The 18,834-nt window shown below is 41.5% G+C and overlaps 1 protein-coding gene across 11 annotated transcripts in view; it reads right to left on the reverse strand.

Moving 5' to 3' along the window:
- Positions 1-18,834, reverse strand: part of FAM13A (family with sequence similarity 13 member A) — a 269,131-nt gene that overhangs the window by 21,450 nt on the left and 228,847 nt on the right. For all 11 annotated transcript variants that reach the window (XM_045820022.1, XM_045820018.1, XM_045820023.1 and 8 more), the window contains 3 exons: positions 9,765-9,912; positions 1,021-1,234; positions 423-561 (listed from right to left, as the gene is read on the reverse strand). In XM_045820022.1, the coding sequence (XP_045675978.1) occupies positions 423-561; positions 1,021-1,234; positions 9,765-9,912 (501 nt within the window). The remainder of the gene's footprint in view (positions 1-422; positions 562-1,020; positions 1,235-9,764; positions 9,913-18,834) is intronic.

The raw sequence follows: 18,834 nt of genomic DNA on the forward strand, positions 1-18,834 counted from the left end.
CAGCAGAGGGGTATATGACATTTTACACCAGAACCACCTTGAAAAAGGCCTCTTTGCCATTCTTGTAGGAAATACTAAGGATAGAGCTGAGAGTAGAATGAGGTCAATACTAATGAAATTTTAGAAGATAATGGTGAATTAAGTTGTAGCCAAACAAAAGACCTCATTTAATGATTTTCCCATTCTGGCTCACTGATACATTTATGAAACGCACAACAAAGTGTTCAATTTACTTGTAAGAATATACTTATTCCAGGGAAATGCTGATATATGAAGTTTGGGGTTTATCACCATTCACTACTCAGTTTTTACTGCCTTTCCGCTTTGAGACTCCCGGAAATGTCCCGTGACCTTGAGCACTTCTCTCAGTTGCTAATATGGGAGAGGAGGGGATGAAGAGAACCCTGTGAGGAGGCACTTACTCTGTACTTCCTCTCTTCTTCAAACCTGTCTTCAAATTTTCGGATCTTCTTTTTAAGGCTCTGAATCCTTCGCGTGAGTTGGGCAGGTGTCAGATCCTCATGCTCATCATCGTAGGACCCCAGGGAGGAGCTCCGTCGCCTGTGAGGGACACACTAGAATCAGCTTCTCCAGAAGGCAGCAGAAGCGATGAGGATGGAGGGGGAGGGTGCAGTTGGTCTCCATGCTCTTGGATAAAAGACATTTGACTACCAATTGATTTTGTGATTTCAGCTCTCTCTGTCCCAGCAGTTAAATAGGTCTGATCTTCTGTAGTTCACACTTATAATTCACAAAGTTAGGACTGAAATGTCTGCTGTTGACTTCAAAGTTAAATTTGAGAGAGCTTTGGAGAGGAGGTGCAAATGGAACTTTAGTATGTGATACTGCAGCTGGGCCACAGTTCAGCTGAAAAACTACAATGGAGCCTGTGTCCTAGGAGTGAGAACTTCAAATATGTTCCATCACAGGCTCACAACTTAATTAAGAAAAATTACTGTCCATCAGCAATACCATCTTAAAGATGATGGATATGCTTATCAGGAACAAACACAAACGCACCTCATGAAAGAATGGGAATTGGGGGGAGAAGGAGGCACTTCCGTGTCATCCAGGTATTGCCTACTCTGCCCGTAAGCGTAGAACCGAGGAGAGAGCATGGGGTCGCTGTCTTCATCCAGAAGCTGGCGGATGAGGCGCCCGGCCTGCGGGGAGAGGCGTGCTTCATCAGAGTCCATGTTCTCCTGCTGCCATGAGGACAAAGCAGGCGTGGGCTCTGGAAAATAATGAGGGTAAGAGGTCAGCCTGTTTTTTTTTGTTTGTTTTTAAAGATTTTATTTATTTATTTATTTTTAGAGAGAGAAGGGAGGGAGAAAGAGAGAGAGAGAGAGAAATATCAATGTGCAGTTGCTGGGGGCTGTGGCCTGCAACCCAGGCATGTGCCCTGACTGGGAACCAAACCTGCGATACTTTGGTTCGCAGCCCACGCTCAATCCACTGAGCTATGCCAACCAGGGCAGCACTGTTCTTTAAAGCATAATTGTTTGCCAAGTTTTCTGAAAGTATTAGGAGACACTGAATTTAGGAGGCCCCCAGTGGTTTCTCATTTTAGTTTTAAGATTCAAATTAGGGACAGTATACCCCAACCAGAATCTCCAAATTATCTGGCTGTTATCATGTACCTTCTATCTCCATCCTCACTTGCTTTCAAAAGAGAATTTCCTAGGGCTGCCCTGAGGAACAGCATTGAAGGAGGCATGCCAACAGTGTAGGTTTCCAACTCCCCACTGCTGATCACGGACAAGAACTTGTCCACTTGAAGGCATTATGCAAAAGAAATGCCAATGTGTCAGGCAGGGAGAGACTCAGCATCCCAGCTATCCATTCATTAATGTACAGAACTCCAGCGAAGGCATTGCATTAATTATGTGTGAGGCTGCACCTTCTGTTGAGGTTTAGTAGGCTGTTTTGTGAGCTTCAGCTTAGTGCGTTGGGATGAGCATGTTTGAGATGCATGTTTTGCAGCTGAAAGTTTAGAAGCTGCTCAAGAGTACAGTTAAAGTAAGATGCATATATAAATTAGTCAAAAAGAGAAAAGAACATCTTACAGAGGACAGATCTGTATAAATTATCTCAGATACTCTTTAAGAAAAAAAAATACTGAGCACAAAATCCTGATGTGTGATTTTGGGGAAGAATAGGGTGATATTTATTTCTCTTTCCTGCAAGACCCACTTCAGTATATTCCTTTCCTTATTTAAAAAAATCCCATCCAACATTTTAAAGCTAGATCTCAGATGATGTAGGGCACTTCATTTCTAATATTCTGTACATTAGTTACACTTTCAATACATTTGTGGATTACTATGATTTACACAAGACTAGGATTTGGCCATGATTTTAAATTCTGAGATTCCCACAGTTTGAATCATGAAACAGTTGCTCCTTCAGCTATCAAAGTATTCATAAAATCTACAAAATGATCTTAAACAAGTGCTTACTCAGTATTTAAAAAGATCATGCTATAATCATAGAATATTAGAGCCGGTTGAAACTGCATACAACATCTAATCTAGTGATTGTTCAGCCTGGCTGCACATCGGAGTCCCACAGGGGCATATAAGCAGCTCCTGCTGTACAGGTCCTCACCCCGCCAACCACACAGGGTTTTTAGATGAGGGCACAGATATAAACACACACACACACACACACACCAGCTGTACCAGTGATATTAAATGCAACCAGTTTTGAAAACCATTGATTCAACTCAACAGATTACAGATAAGGAAACTGAAACCCAGAGCAAATACCTAATCAATGACAACAGCTGGGACTAGAAACTAAATCTCCTGACTCCAGGACAGTGCTTTAATTTAGAATGTGCCAGGTGCTTCAATAACAAGAATGACTGTCTGAAATTTTTGAAGACCCCACTGTGTAGCAAGAGAGATAAGCACATTAATGAAAAAAAATTAACCTCATGTGGAATGAGGTCCATAGGTTCTCAAGATTAAAAGAGACTCAAGTTATCTGGGAACACAGATGATAATATAAATATTTTGAAAACAATGAAAGTAGAGTTGAAGACAGACTTGCCTACTGAGTCTCAAAAAGTGGCAGAGAAAGTTTTGGTACATCAATTTGGCTGCACCTGGAGATGCACACAGAGGAGTTGTTTCATCGTTTGTATAAAGCTATCTGCTGGCCCCTCCTCAGAGTCAGCCCCTCCTCAGAGTCAGGGCTCAGAGAGGAGAGGCTCAGAACTGCCGACCTAAGGGTCAAAAATGGATGGCAAAGGGAGGGGAGGAGAGGGAGAGTGGAAAGTAATCCCTAAAAAAATGGTCAAGATGTAGTGTTAAGCTGCAGTAAATGGAACTATTAAGCACCAGACTGCATCTTTTATTTCATATTTCATAAAACAGCAGTAATTTTCCATGAGGACTAAAGTTAATGGAGCTGAGACAGTGAAAGGGTTAAGGTGGTTTGAACAGAAATGCAGCAGGCAATAACCTCCCTTCAGAGGGGCAAAGGAGCAGAATGCCCGGGGAGAGGGCAGGGTGGCTTATCGGGACAGCGAGCAGCGACAAACAAAGTATGGTGTTGACATTGGCATGAGGGTGTGCTGGCTAGTTTGACATTTCTGCTCAGCAAAACTTAATTTGAAAACGCTAAGACCCTGAAGCCCTTTAAATTGTCCAAATCTAGCATAGGATCTCTTTAAAAATGTCACAACTAATCTTTGAGTTTTTCTACCGTGCCGTCTGTTTATAAGACAAGTGCGTGTGACTATTCACCAAACACGTCTCCCATAAAAGATATATTGTGATCCTGAATTAACCATAAAATACTAATCGCAGAATGTAATCATGGCTGTTTGATGCTTTGTGGCTCCCATAGGACCTCGCATCTTACTCCTTTGGTTAGCACGGCTGTGTTTGGTGGCTCCGCTGTCCACCGACCACTTCACTGACAAAAACCTCAAATGTGTCACTTTCCAATGCCACAGTGGTGTGTGTGAAACGGGCAGTTAGAGGAGTTCTAGCTTATGGGTGACATTTTCTCTCACAGCATATAGTTAGCATGGATAAATTTACTTATTTAAAACATGAGAAAGGTTCAATTCCCAGCCAGGGCACATGCCTGGGTTGCAGGCCACGGCCCTCAGCAACCACACATTGATGTTTCTGTCTCTCTTTCTTTCTCCCTTCCCTCTCTAAAAATAAATAAATAAAATCTTAAAAAAATGAGAAATGGGAAACCATCAAGTATTTCAATTTTAACAAAATAAAAAGGCATGTTTTATTACGTATCTTCATGTAGAACATAGGTGAAGTTCTGACCTATGCAACATGAAAGGCTTATATGATTTCTCCTTCTTCTCTGTTTGCTTTTACTCTATACAGTCTTACAGCTTAAAGCTCCCATTCAAAAGAGTTACAAAATTACAGGTAATGCATAGTTCAATATGACTGAACAATCAATAAAACCAATTGTTCCTGTTTTACTTTGAAATGATCTAAAAATATAAGGCCGTCTCGTGTTTTGATAGTTGGCTCTCAAATACAAAGACGAGAAAGAAGCAAGAGAACAGCGTGGTGCACGATGCTGTGCGCAATCGCACAGCCAGCGACAGCCAGTTCTGAGGATGTATTTACTGACAATTCCCAGTTACTGGTTTGAGAAACACTTTATATTTTAACCAGTAATTCTAGAGAAACAAAACAGACAAGGATATTGTCAGAAATTTTTTTCAAGAGAAAATAGAAAAGATTTGAGGCTTAAAATTGTGTTTTCCTCATAAAGAACCACATAAAATAAACGTGTCTTCATATCTAGACCAGAATTCCCTGGCTGCAATGATTTTGATTTTAGCCGTGTGTCTTGTCTCAGAGAGCTCTGCATATAAGTATGGCACGTCTCTCTATTAAAAATTAATCTGCCCAGGTCAGCTGACATCATAGCAGGTCAGAGATGACAGAGGTAAAGGCTGCATGCTTGCTACCTGAGTAATAAAAAAAGAGTAGATCTTGGGGGAATTCCAGTTCAGACAGTGCAGTGCACATGGAAATAAAGGGAGTTCACGGCAAAAGAGGGGACAGAGCTGTGACTAATGCCGACGCGTCACTGGGACACAGCTACTGACAGCTCAGCAGGATGGATCCATTCCCTTTACTAAAGAAAACTGGCTACTGAGATGACTTATTTCTACTAAATCTGCACAGAATTAAGGGAGCTGAGGATTTCCACATCTAATTTCCAACTCCATGTCACTTAGTGTCATCACTACTTAATGTCACCATACTGGGTTCAAGTGCTCGAAGCTGCTGCACAGCCCAGACAGACGGAGACGGCAGCCCGTGTGTGGAGGTCTTTACTGGGGGACACTGTCATAACGGTGTTTTTTGGTGTTCCAAAATTCACTCTTAGAACATTGGTAGTCCTATTAAATTGTTCAAATAGTCTTGCACACTGTCAGAGTTAGAAAGAACCTTGTCAACTTTATCAATCCACATTTAACCCTTCATTTTCATATATCTGCATTACCCCTATTTACCAATTTAGTTAGCAGGCCCACAATAGCCTCATTTAAGTAATTAATAAATGTGTGAGCCATAACAGGGCTGAGGACTTACTGGCTTTGACTCATCCATCTGCACGTGACTAATGCCCATGCGTCATTTAAATAGAGCTGCTTCACCAGCTACTCATTCTCTGTTCTCCCTGCCTGTCTCGCATCCCTTCTACATCCCTGACAAGGCTGTCACCAGTCCCCGCTTCCCTAGCCCAGAGTGGGGAAGAGAGGAAGAAAGGAAGAAAGGAAGGAGGTGGGGGGGGGAGAGAGGGGGAGAGAGAGAGAAAGAGAGAGAGAGAGAGAGAGAGAGAGAGAGAGAGAGAGAGAGAGAGAGACACACACAAAGGGAGGGAGAGAGGGAGGAAGAGAGGAAGAGAGAGAGAGAGAGAGAGAGAGAGAGAGAGAGAGAGAGAGAGAGAGAGAATGATTAGTCCTTGTTGAATCTGTGGGGGACCGACCTAGTAATTACTGATGGCCGTGCTCAGAGCCATCCATGGTCATTACGTAGAAATGGGCTCTAGTTTCCAAGGGGGCAAACTTGGGCTGTTTTTCCTAGAACTATACTTGGAAACATTTATGGAAGACAGTAATAACATCAACTAACATTTACGCAGTGATTTCTATGTGCCTGCATTGTGCTGAGCACTTTGCATATATTAGTTCATTTAATCCTTGCAACAAACTTACTTAGTAGATACCACTATATCTATTATTTATTATTATTGACTGTATGCCTATTTAAAGATGGTAAGTTGAGGCCAAAACTGAGACATGTTTACTAACAATGTTGGTTAAGTAGTGGAGCCAGGATTTGAACCCAGGATGAGTTTGGGGCTCTTGACCTTAATTGTCCACTGCCTGCCAGGATACCTAACTGGCACTGCTTAGAAAGAGGCATCCAGAGAGAAATTGGGAGACTTTGTTATCTTGAATCATTATTTTGCCTCTTTTGGTCTCTGTTTTCTTATCTGTATAATGGGAAGTTTTAATTGGAAGATCTTTAAGATTCCTTGCTTCTTCTCTATCATTCTTTTAGAGAATTTTCTTTCCAAAGTTGCTTTCAATAAGCAGGACATGATGAATAAGATATATAGAGTGTTTTATGCCCTTAAAAATGTTCCTTTTTAAATTTATTGATATGAAAGAGAGGGGAGAGGAGAGAAAGAAACACTAAAAAACACCGATTTGTTGTTCTACTTATTTATGAATTCATTGGTTGATACTTGTATGTACCCGGACCAGGGATCGAACCTGCAAACTTGGTATATCAGGATGATGCTCTAACCAACTGAGCTACCCAGCCAGGGCCTAAAAAACGTTCTTTTAAAATTAATTTTACCAGGACAAATCTAACAGAGTGGCTTACTGTTTAGGTCTCAGTTCTTCCACAAACGGATTCCCCCAAATCCACACAAATTGGTTGATTAGGAACATTCCAATTATACAACTTTGATGGGCTTTAAATAAAGGATAGTATATGTGATTTATTTTTTTAACTCTGGAGAGTGGAAATAACAATAGTGATGATGGTAGTGACGATGATGATGTTATGTGGGCAGTCAAATAACGTGCCCTAATACAGAGCTATCTGTGGGGTAGGTGTGTGTTATTCATTGTCAACAAGCCTGATTAGACTCAAATCCTACATCCACTTTGACAGGGTCCCACCCTAGGTAGCCTATGGAAGCTACTCATTAATTTCTTCACTTTCTGTTTCCCTGGTACAACATGCTCTAGAAACCAGAGCACGCCAGCTCCACACGGGAGCGCACAGCACATGGCTGGCGCCAGCGGGTGCCCAGGGAGCCTGTCTCCCCCGATACTCTACAATCCTCAGGAATGAGGGCTGTGAATTATGATGTGGGGACAGGAAACAAACAAGCAAACCAAGAAGAGGGGTCACTCCAAGGATGGCTTGGAGACTGGTGGTGGGGCCTTACAGGTGAATGTTGGTTTGCATGGTTCTCATAGCTGTTACTTCCATTTATACATCTGTTGCACTGATTTCACATTCATGGTTTAAATTGGTGCAAAGTGTACTCCTTATTGGAAAGTCACATTTTGTTTGTTTCTCACTGAAGCTATAAAAAAAAAATGATGTTTTAGTGATTGGATTTATTGCTCTCACTTAACTACACTTCATGCAAAAATTTCTTTATTGTGACTATACTTACAGCTATGTTACTGCTATAATGTAATTTGGAATTTAAAATAAATACATGATAAAAAATGGCCACTGAGAGCAGTAACCAAATGATCATAATAACCTTGAAATGAATCTATGTAGGTTTTTAAGATATGTAAGTTCAATGGCAAATGTAGTAATTGGTAAAAAAACACATTAAAGCATGTCGTTTCATAAATTACATGGATAACACAATTTACATTCACAAATCTATTGAAATGTATTTTTCCCCAATAAGGTTTTTCTTTATTCCATTTAGTTTCCCAATACAAAATAAAATGTTGGTGCTCTCATGTTACTATTATTTATCTGGCAGAAAGTTCTTTATACTAAGTAATTAAATGGTTTTAACAAAATTGTAAGTTAACTTTCAACCACTCTGGAGAAAATTTTCAGCTGTATAAAATTGCCTTTTTAACTGTTTTGACAAAGATTATAAATTTTTAATTAAACAAGATAAAAGTAATCAGTTAATTTTAGAAGGAAGAAGAAGAATCTACATTCCTTTTATAGTGACTAAATAATCAAGATAATGGAGCTAATTTGAATTCTGACTAAAATCCTACTTTTTATCTAGAGCTTCATGTTAGCTCACACATTGCAAGGAGACCATACTTTTGAAACCCAAACACAGCATTTGTTTTGACTCCTGGTTTTTCCTTTTATTTGGGGGACAGTGCATACTATGGTGCTATATTTCTGAGGGGAGGTGATGTTTATAATGTATGAATTAAAAACAGATTTGATTATTTCAAACCACACAAAAGAAGAACAACAGATCACTACCAGCAATGTATTAATTAAAAACAAAACAAACAACAAAAAACCCTTCATTCCACCCCCGCCCCCCCCCTCCCCCCACACACACACACACACTCAGTGAGTCTATCATGATCTGGGAAGATCTGACAAAACCTCAGCCCCATTGTCTAAGTACATGAGAAGAACTAGAACATGAAGCTTTGATTGAAAAGAGGAAAAACTGGAATAAAAAACAGCTTTCCCTTCACTAAGCCCTGGGTGCCAGGAATTGCTGTTTTTCACCTTGTGGTCTTTTTAGATCATCTTTTAGTTCCTCATCTAAGATCATTACCATAATGAGCACTTTTTGTTTAAAAAACGGAGGGGAGGAGAGAAAACAAGGAAATCCAGGCACTTTTGAAGAAGACTGCTTTTTCATAGTCGTGACTCTCTGCTAAGTCATTGTGTTAAGCACGCTGCTGCTCTGAACTCAGGAGCATGATTCCTCCCTCTCTGCAGCCATCAAACACACGCTGCAGAGGGGCAGATGGGCGTTTATTTTGGATACACACTGACATGTGTTTGGATGCGGACACATGGATAGTGAAAGAATAGCAGCTCGATGAAACTGTTCCAGCGCCCTTCCCAAAATATGGCTTTGACATGATTAGGATACCCTCTTCTTCCTTACAAGTATATTTCTAGTGTTTTCACTGAAAATCTCTAGAAAAACCAATCTAAAACACCATATCACAGGCATTCAATTAGAAGCATTTTATTCAGTCTTCTCTTTAATAAGCAAATCCCTTATGTTTGCTAACCTGCATTTTAAAAAGCCTATCCATAAAAACAGAAGCAAAGCAAACCAAAATAGCCTTGAAAAATGGGAGGGAGATTTAATGAAGAAGGTCAACGGCCAGTGTGTAGTGTGGGGGCCATCGGTTATACTGAGATGGAATCCTGAATGCACAGGAGTTCCTTAAGAGCCTGCTTGGTGCTGCTAGAGAGAAAATGCGTACACACAGCAGCAGTCCTGGTGAATTACAAAGAAAAAAAGGGACTGCAAGGTGACAATATGATAAAGGGCAAGCACATTTTCTTTCTCAGACTGCAATTACTCTTGGCAGCACTTAACATGACACATCGCTGTGCCAGGGAAAGGATTTTCGGTCATTTAGAAACGTAATTACTTCTGCAAGCATAGCTGTCACTCTCCCCCACACATGAGTGCACTTACATGCCTCTCGTCTATGCTAATTTATATATGCGCTTCCATAATTAAATCATCCTGGTGTCGGAAGAGCCTACCTGCCCAGCTTTTCTCATCGCACAATGTGGTCAGGTCCAGCTGCGGAACTTCCGAGACAAAGCTCTCCTGCTGGGCGTCGGCATCTGGAGTCCTCTGCAGTTTGGTGTCAGGTATGCCGGGGTGCTCCTGGATCTTCATTGTGGGGCTCTGCAACAACAGCACAATGTCCCCAAATATCTACTGCTCACCAAACCCCAAAAATGTCTGCAGCAATTCCACTCTGTCCAGATGAAACCTCCAAAGCCAGAGCTGCTGATGCACCCAGCACAGAAATCAAAATCATAGCCTGAGGCCCCCTGGACAGTAGCTGGCCACTTGCATGCACGAAGCGACAGTCCATCTGCGCTCCTTTAACTTTTCTTCTGTGAGAAAATGATTTCCGAGGGCTGCTCCTCCTGACAACTGCATGCAGCTGACAGTCTTGATGATTACTGATTGGGGCCAGGAATGAGGGAAGGCAGTTTGTGTTTCCTTAAAGGAGCATGGCTCTCCAGACTGTAAACAACAGCCATCCCGCTCCTGCTGCTGCTACAGCTGTGGAAGCAACATGGTGTCTGTCCTCTGCACGCAGACTTCTTTGCCCCTTGGGTAAACAGTCCCGCAAGGCCAGGAGCAGAGAGGCTGGGGTGCGCGTGCTCTCCCGCTGGCCCTGCAGACTGAGATCAATTAAGCGGAGCTCACTGCACATTCCCAGATTTCCTGTGGTTGTTTTCTCCCTGAATGCGGGGAGGACAGACTATTTATGGAGGAGCTCTGGGTATTAAAGCATTGTTGCGCAAATTTAAACAGCACAGAGGTTTGGCATCTTATCTCAGCTAGCAGTAAGAAATACAGACTCTGGAAATGAGCCAGAGTTACACAAGGAGCACGACTTAGTTTTTATTTTTTACATTAAAAGCCAAGAGATGGCAAGTCATAATTTATATCTAACAAATATGCAACTGGCACTTGTTTCCTGTGTACTCATCTACTCTGAGTATTAAATTCTCGGCTATGCTTGGTTTTGTTCATTGATGGCAACTGTACACCAGGCTAAGATAGGAAAACCCTCCTCCAAAGGCGATTTTAGCTAAGTGATTTTATGTTCTAAAAATTGCATTGAAATTAATTTTTTACCTTGATCTCTTGATATTTTATGAACTCAAACACTGTCGCTCTCCCCTCTTTCATAACCTTATAAACAAAAGTGTTTGCTAAAATAGATTTCTCAAGTAGCACTTACCTGTCCCAAAGATTTTCTTTGAGAATAACTGGAAATTTATTTTAGCAAATATACCATCATTAAATGGAAAAGACAAAAACATCTGGAAGTCATAAATGATTCCATAATGAGACATGTTCTTATGCTTAAAATAAAGCACTACTAAGATTCCCAGCTACTTTTACTAGCTATTCAACCCACTTTAATATCCCCAGGGGAATAGACAGGGCTTTTACTATTATAGTTCCATGAAATGATGCACAAGAACTGGCATTTCTTCACATTTGGAATAAAATGAAGTATCATCAATCAGTTTATAATGAGCTACCAAAGTCAGATAGGAATTCCAAACAAACCTGAGACTTCAAGGCACTTTAAACATGCTGTTTGTCTATTGGAGGAAAAATCTGAGAGTATGCATTTATACTACAAGAATTATTTGTTCCTTGGGCTGAATCCTAAGTGAACCAGGACTGAGTGACCAAATCTGATGCTCATCTTTTTAAAAATTACAGGGTCAATCCTGTGTGTGTGTGTGTGTGTGTGTGTGTGTGTGTGTGTGTGTATGTGTGTGTGTTAGAATCTGCATATAGCAAATAAGCATTTTCTTAATTAAGATTTATAACACTGTTATACTTAGAGACATAAAAAAGGTAAGAATACAGGAGACATTGCAAGTTTGGCACTTTGTTCACGAGGAACATAATATGAGCTGTTGGTGCTGCAGAGCAGTGGAACAGAAGTGGATTTTGCTCACATGCAGGCCTGGGTTTGAAGTGTTATGGACATTCCAGCCAGAGCTTGGTGCTCTGGTTGGGCCCCTTACTTCTCTGAGCCTCCATTTTCTAGTTTACATATAAAATGCCCATCACACTAATCTTGCAAAGTTCCTGATAAGGTCTGAGAGGAGGTATGGAAGGCCTCTAGTATGGTGCCTCAAGAGACACACAAATGGAAGCCATCATTCTTTTCATTATTATTGGCACCATATGGAGAGAAGTAAAATGTTGCCACATCTCATCTCAAAATGCTAGAGAAAGGAGTGGGGAAGAGGCATATACAATCACAATTTGAGATGAAATACGCTACAAGAAGGGTGGAGCAGAATTTTAGATACATTATAAAAAAATTAGAGAAAAGGACCACTTGTGTTCCTGTCAGCAACAGCAATTTCTATCTGGGCACAGATGGTGTGGGTGAGAGAGGTTGGGGGGGAGGGTCAAGTGCAGAGGCAGGCATGACAGCAGGACACTCTTGGTCACAGCAAAAGAAGAGGTTCTCTTCGGTTCACCCTGGTGGCCAGCCCTTGGGGTGAGGCCTGGGGGTGGCAGCAGCAAGGATGGACTGAGCAAGCTCTTGTATGCTGGGCTAAGTTTGGATTTTATCCTGTAGTAGAAGATGGAAAGCCACTGAAAGATTTTAAATACAGAGTAATAATGGCAAAATATGTGTTTCCAGGCTGATGCCCTGCAGAGGGGAATGGATGCTGGGAGGCCAGGGAGCTATGCTGCGCAGACAGCCGGGTTCTCTCCCAAACCCGTCACTGGCTCTGCTCCCTGCAGGGTCTGTGTCCTCTCAGGACACTCAGGAGTCCTGTGGCACTTGACAAGACATGTAAAATCCTGAGATGCCACATATATACAAATTAATGTAAAATGCATACTTTTATGATTGCTACATCTGAATTAGCACCAATTTCAAAGAAAATTAAAAGTAGAAAATTTTAAATTGTCTTTCTACAAAACACATGAATGAAAAATTTTTTAATTTTATTTTTAGAGAGAGGGCAAGGGAGGGAGAAAGAGGGCAAGAAATATCAATGTGAAAGAGAAACACTGATTGGTTGCCTTCTGTACAATAATGAGGGGGCTGAACCCACAACCCAGGCATATACCCTGACTGGGAATTGAACCGGTGAGCTTTTGGTTCAAGGAACAATGCTCAACCAACTTAGCCACACAGGCTGGGCCATTCAAAATGCATGAATTTTTATTTATTCCTTCAATAACATGGTTTTGGGCACCCACTCTATGCTGGGCTCTGGGTGAGACATGCAAGCTTCCTGTACTGAGAGAGCTGACATTCAGTGGAACATGTTCAAGTATATTCAGTGAAGTTCTGAGGACAGCCAATTTTGCTGTGATAAAGTCTGGGAGTCAGGTATGTGGGAGAAGGAGTGAGTACCGCTCTGGGTAGGATGTTGTAAGACATAACCTGTGTAAGATTCTACTATTTTAACAAAGAGAAGGAGGTCAAAACTTTACTACTGTATTTAAAAGTAATTTGTCACATATTATATACATATAATAAGGCTGTCCATTATATGTCAGGTGCTTGAGATATGAAGATAAAATTTATTTACTCATTCATTTAAGAAATAATTTTTGTTCAGTGGACAAAATAAGGTCTCTGTCCTAATAAATCATACAGAAGGGGACAGTTAATAAAGAAAAAAATGTCAGGTAGTAATACGGACTATGGAGAAAAATAAAGCAGGGTAAGGAGGATGGTGGAGGTAGGGCCACGGTCTCCTGTTTTGTAGTGGGTGGTCAGAGAAGTACTTTCCAATAAGGTGACACAGGAGCAGAGACATGAAAGAAACGAGTGAGTGCACCTTCTGTGGATAGTGCATTCCAGGAAGCAGGAAAGCAAGGCCCCGAAGCCTTGTGTAAGGCCCCGAAGCTGGTCATTTTGTGTACGTTTGAGGACTAGCAAAGAGATCACTGTGTCTGGAGTCAGGGCCACCACACATGGGTGTTCAGTATGCTGTCTGTACTGCATATGACGGGATGTCATTCACACTAGAAACCGATGCTAACTTATAGGGGTCTCGGCCTCCTGGCTGATTTCCTACACAGCAGTGGAGAAGTCCTCCCACAGGAACCCATGCCAGCTCGCATGGCCATGGACACACTCAGCTCAGCACTCGCTCACCAGTACCTCCACGTGCTCAGCCCCACCCTGCTGGACTCTGATCAATCCCTGAGGTGGCTCTTTCACTTGCCTGCTGCTCTTAGAGGCCTGATTTCCAATTCTGGCTCCTCTGGTCTCTGAACCCAACACAGTTCTCTCACCTGTGGCTTCAGAGCGGACTCCTGGTGTGGGCCTAGGGTTGCTCAAGGGACCTAGTAATGCTGTTCAGTGGCTGCCCATGGGCAAGCATTCAGTATCTGTAGCACTGCACTAGGGAAAAACTACTCTTACTGCAAATACTAGCTTAGTCTGAGTGAGGCACCTCCCCAGATTGTTCCCCACTCTCTACTAGTGCTTATAATATAGTACTGCACTTGTTTACTGGCTTGTCTGTTTCTCCTAATAGATAATTAATGTTAAAAGTCAAGGACATTCTCAAATACCAAAATATTTTTGGTTTCAATGTCTGTTGTTTATACATCTCATAGCTTCATTAAAGCAGAGAGCACATAAAGTTAATTTCACAATTTTCAACTGAGATGTGACATGCCAAACCCCTGTCAGAATGTGGCACCACATGAAAACATGCTGAATTCTCCTGTTTTGAAATAAAAGGCTGGCTTGTAGGAGAAGCAACAGGTTATGGCAGAGAGGGGACGGGGTTTAGAGTTGGAGACATGAGTTTAAGTAACAGCTTACTAGCAGTAAGGACTTTAGTGGGGAACCCCCTTTGTACTTCAGCTTCTTTTTGCTAATACAGGAAAAAGACTTCATAAAGTTGTGAAAATTAAATGAAAAACATGTATTAAAACAGCTAGCCCATAGTAATGGTAAAAGAAATGTTATTTGCATTTATACACTATCTTCCTTTCACATTCAGTCATTTGGCAAGTGTTTACTGGACACACACTGTGTCCTAGTCTCCAGGGTGATGGGAACTAACAAGTCACCAAGAACTAGTGGTGGCAGGGATAGAAGAACTGTACCTGTGCGGTGAGGGATGTCAACTAACTTGTTGTGGCAATCATGTTGCATACCTGAAACTAATATAATGTTATATGGTAACATAGAACCTAGCATGGAAAGGAGACATTGAACATACAAGTGCCAAATGCCATGTATATTCTAAAAGAAATACCCAGTATGCTGCCGAGCAAATAGTGAGAGAGCTCACCTTGCCTGGGGCCTCACGTGATGTTCCTCACTCAGGTCAAGAAATGGTTAACTAGGTCTGTCCATCTGGTGTTTGTTAAGACGTGGCCCTGTCTTGCTAGGATGGGCTTTTTCCCTCTCCAGACTTTATTGATCCCGCTCCTTCTCCGGATTCAAATAGTTCTTTTTTTTCATCCCTTCTCCTTCCCTGCACAGGACATGGGTAACTAGCCTAGCTAACAGCTCACCAGAGCCAGGGACAACGAGATTGTAGTATGTGCTGAATAATGCCGTTCACACCAGAAGGAACCACACACTGTTAAGGAAGGACCACATGGAACCATAAACATTTACTGTTTGGCCTGAAAAAAGAGTAAAATTTTCAAAATCCATATGAATAGCAAAACTTAGTTGCCTCTTAAGACTGGATGGAGTTGGACGTGAATCTAAACAAATAAAGCTTTTTAGTTTTTCTGGTTCTAATATAACCAATAATAAAATCCTAAAGCTTCCATGAAATACATTGCAGTTAAAATAACAGACTCATCTGTTTCATAGATACTAGTTAATGAGTTTATTTCAGAATCTGTCTCAGACTTTCTCACGGCAAAATGAAGTATGCACTTAAGTTCCTGTGATCAATACTAATTCTCAGTCTTGACTAGAAGCCTTCGCTCCTTTCTCTCTCTCCTCTTTTCTTTTCTTTTTTGAAGCAGGATAAGAAAAAAGGAATAGTTTTTCATTTATTATGAATGTCTTGTTTGTTATCAAAGGTATGCTTCTAAGCTCTCCTAAGCAGTAGGCTTAGAAAGCATAAAGAATGTAGAAATATCTCGAAAGAATTTAACCTTCTTATACTACTGACATAAAATAACCTCTGCCAGATAATGTAATATGCTTTTCTGTAGTAAATAATTCTTATATTTTGCTTTTTAAACAAAGAGATTTAAGTATAAAGTTACAATTTTAATAACATGGATTTTATACCAAAGCATATTTCCAAAATAACTTATAACAATAGAATATAACTTACCAGAATGAATCAAATAGAAGCATAAGGTACAAACTCCATTTAAACAGAACTCTGAAAACTTGTATTTTCAGCAATAATTTTTAGAATCTAGAAATTGCTAGTTTTAAGGACAATCTTTCTTCCACAGCCTCAATTCCACTTGTTTTTACAGCCAGATCCTTTCAGTTCTTAATTTAGTTTAAAAATAAACAAAAGAACAAGAACTTTGGATGCTACATGCTCAGGGAACAGTGAGCTTTTTTCCCCTAAATTATATTTTATTGATTATATTATAAAAGTTGTCCAATTTCCCCCCTTTGGCCTCTTCCACTCAGCACCCCCCTACTCCCCAAGGCAATCCCCACACCATTGTCCATGTCTATGGGTCATTCGTATAAGTCTTTTGGCTATTCTATTTCCTATGCTATGCTTTACATCCCCATGGCTATTCTGTAACTACCTATTTGTACTTCTTAATTCCTTTACCTTTTTGCCCACACCCTTGACCTCCCTCCCATCCTGCAACCATCAAAACATTCTCTGTACCTATGACACTGTTTCTATTCTGCTGGTTCGCTTATTTTGTATTTTACGTTTAATTTTTAACAGAAATGTACTTATTGCTACTTTATTGTTCATATTTGTCTCCTCTTCCTTCTTCTTTCTTCTCCTCCTCCTTCTTCAGGAAGACCCCTTAACGTTTCATATAATACTTGTTTGGTGATGATGAACTCCTTTACCTTTTTCTTGTCTGGGAGCTCTTGATTTGTCCTTCCATTCTAAATGATAGCTTTGCTGGGTAGAGTAATCCTGGTTGTAGGTCCTTACTTTTCATCAAGTTGAATATTTCTTGCCAATCCCTTCTAGCCTGCAAAGTTTCTTTCGAGAAATCAGCCAATAGTCTTATGGGAGGTCCCTTGTAGGTAACTGGTTTCTCTTGCTGCTGTGAAGATTCTCTCTTTGTCCTTAACTTTTGGCATTTTAATTATGATGTGTCTTGGTGTGGGCCTCTTTGGGTTTATCCTGTTTGAGTCTCTGAGACTTACTCTATTTCCTTCACCAAATTAGAGAAGTTTTCCGTCATTATTTTTCCAAGTAGGTTTTCAATTCCTTGCTCTTTCTCTTTCTCTTCTCCTTTCATCACCCTCATGATGCAAATGTTGGAGTTGTCCCAGAGACTCCTTACTTTATCCTCATTTTTCTTTTTGGATTTTTTCTTCTTCTTGCTGTTCTGATTGGGTGTTTTTTGCTTTCTTATATTCCAAATTGCTGAGTTGATTCTTGGCTTAGTCTACTCTACTGTGGACTCCCTGTAAATTGTTCTTCATTTCAGTTACCATGTATCCTTCATTTCTGACTGGTTCTGTTTTATGGTTTCCATGACCTTTTTTATACTGTTGATGTTCTCTTTGAGTTCATCTGCTCTTCTCCTAAGTTGCTTGAGCATCCTTATAACCAGTGTTTTGAACTCTGCATCTAGTAACTTGCTTGTCTCCATTTTGCTTAGTTCTTTCTCCGGAGCTTTGTTCTGTTCTTTCATTTGGGCCACATTTCTTTGTTTCTTCACTTTGGCAGCCTCCCTGTGTTTGTTTCTATGTATCAGGTCAAACTGCTTTGACTCCATTTCTTTAGTGTGGCCCAAAGTAGTAGGTGTCCTGTAGGGTGCAGTGGCACATCCTCCCCTACCACTCAAGCTGAGTACTTGAGGTGCACCCATTGTGTGGGCTGAGTACACCCTCCTCTTGTAGTTGAACCATGATTGCTGTTAGCATGTCAATGGGAGGGATTATCCAGGCTGATCAGCTGCAAGGATTGGCTGTGACTACTGATCAACGACCTCTGAATACTGTGGAGGATCAGCTGTGCAGGGGCCCACTCCACAGAGCAGGACTTACTTCAGCAGGTCTCTGGTGCTCACTGACTCCACTCCTTGAGAATGTTACTTGTGGAGGTGGTTGGGTGGTGGTGCTGTGACATGGTCTGTAGCTGTCCACTGGGTGTGCAGGATCTGGGGCTTCCTGGGATGTATAGGCCAAAGTCAGCCACCACCTGTGTTCTGTCTGGGGCTACTTGGCATAAGCTACAAAGCAATCTGTAGGAGGCTGCTACTTGGGCTGGGATTGGAGGTGTCCCAGAGTGGCCAAACTGTAAACCAAGGCCAGCTGCAGCTAAGCCCAGGCCTGGGGCTATTCATGTGAGGTGGCTTGCTGAGGCCCGATATTGCTTGTTAAAGAGGATTTTTAAAAAATCTGAAATATGAGCAAAGACAAGCCCTTTGTATAGAAAAGCCACTGGAATCAGCTTGGGTGGGCCCCAAAGTTGGGTGGGGTAGAACCTCAGGAAATCATCAGGGTGGGGCAAACAGTGTGACTCATGTTGATGGAGACTTAGGTTGGCACCCACCTGCTGGCTCTGTGAATGGGGGAGGGCTCATAAAAGGATCAATGGCCTTTGCCAGTGGTTTCTGTAAGGGAGAAGGCTTTCCCCCAGCTCTTGCCTTGATGCCACACACGTCAGTTGCTCCCTGAATGCCTCTGGTGCCTTTCAAACTGCTGCTCTGATACTGGAGCTCAGAAGAAGTGAGTCTGAGTAAGTTTGTGTGTGAGCCCTGTACAAGGAACTGCCTGCAAATCCAGCAGTTACGATCTTCCACAGCCTCCATTCTACCTGTTTTTAGGGCCAGAAGTAATGGGGACTTATCTTCCTGACACTGGAATCCCTGAACTCCAGATATATCTCTCCCAGTTTTTATCTGCCACACATGAGTGTGAGGCCAGCTCATTCTATGTGT

Source organism: Phyllostomus hastatus, unplaced genomic scaffold (genome assembly GCF_019186645.2).
Source record: "Phyllostomus hastatus isolate PE091 unplaced genomic scaffold, TTU_PhHast_1.1 phas_scaffold_39, whole genome shotgun sequence".
In the NCBI taxonomy this organism is placed as follows: Eukaryota; Metazoa; Chordata; class Mammalia; order Chiroptera; family Phyllostomidae; genus Phyllostomus; species Phyllostomus hastatus.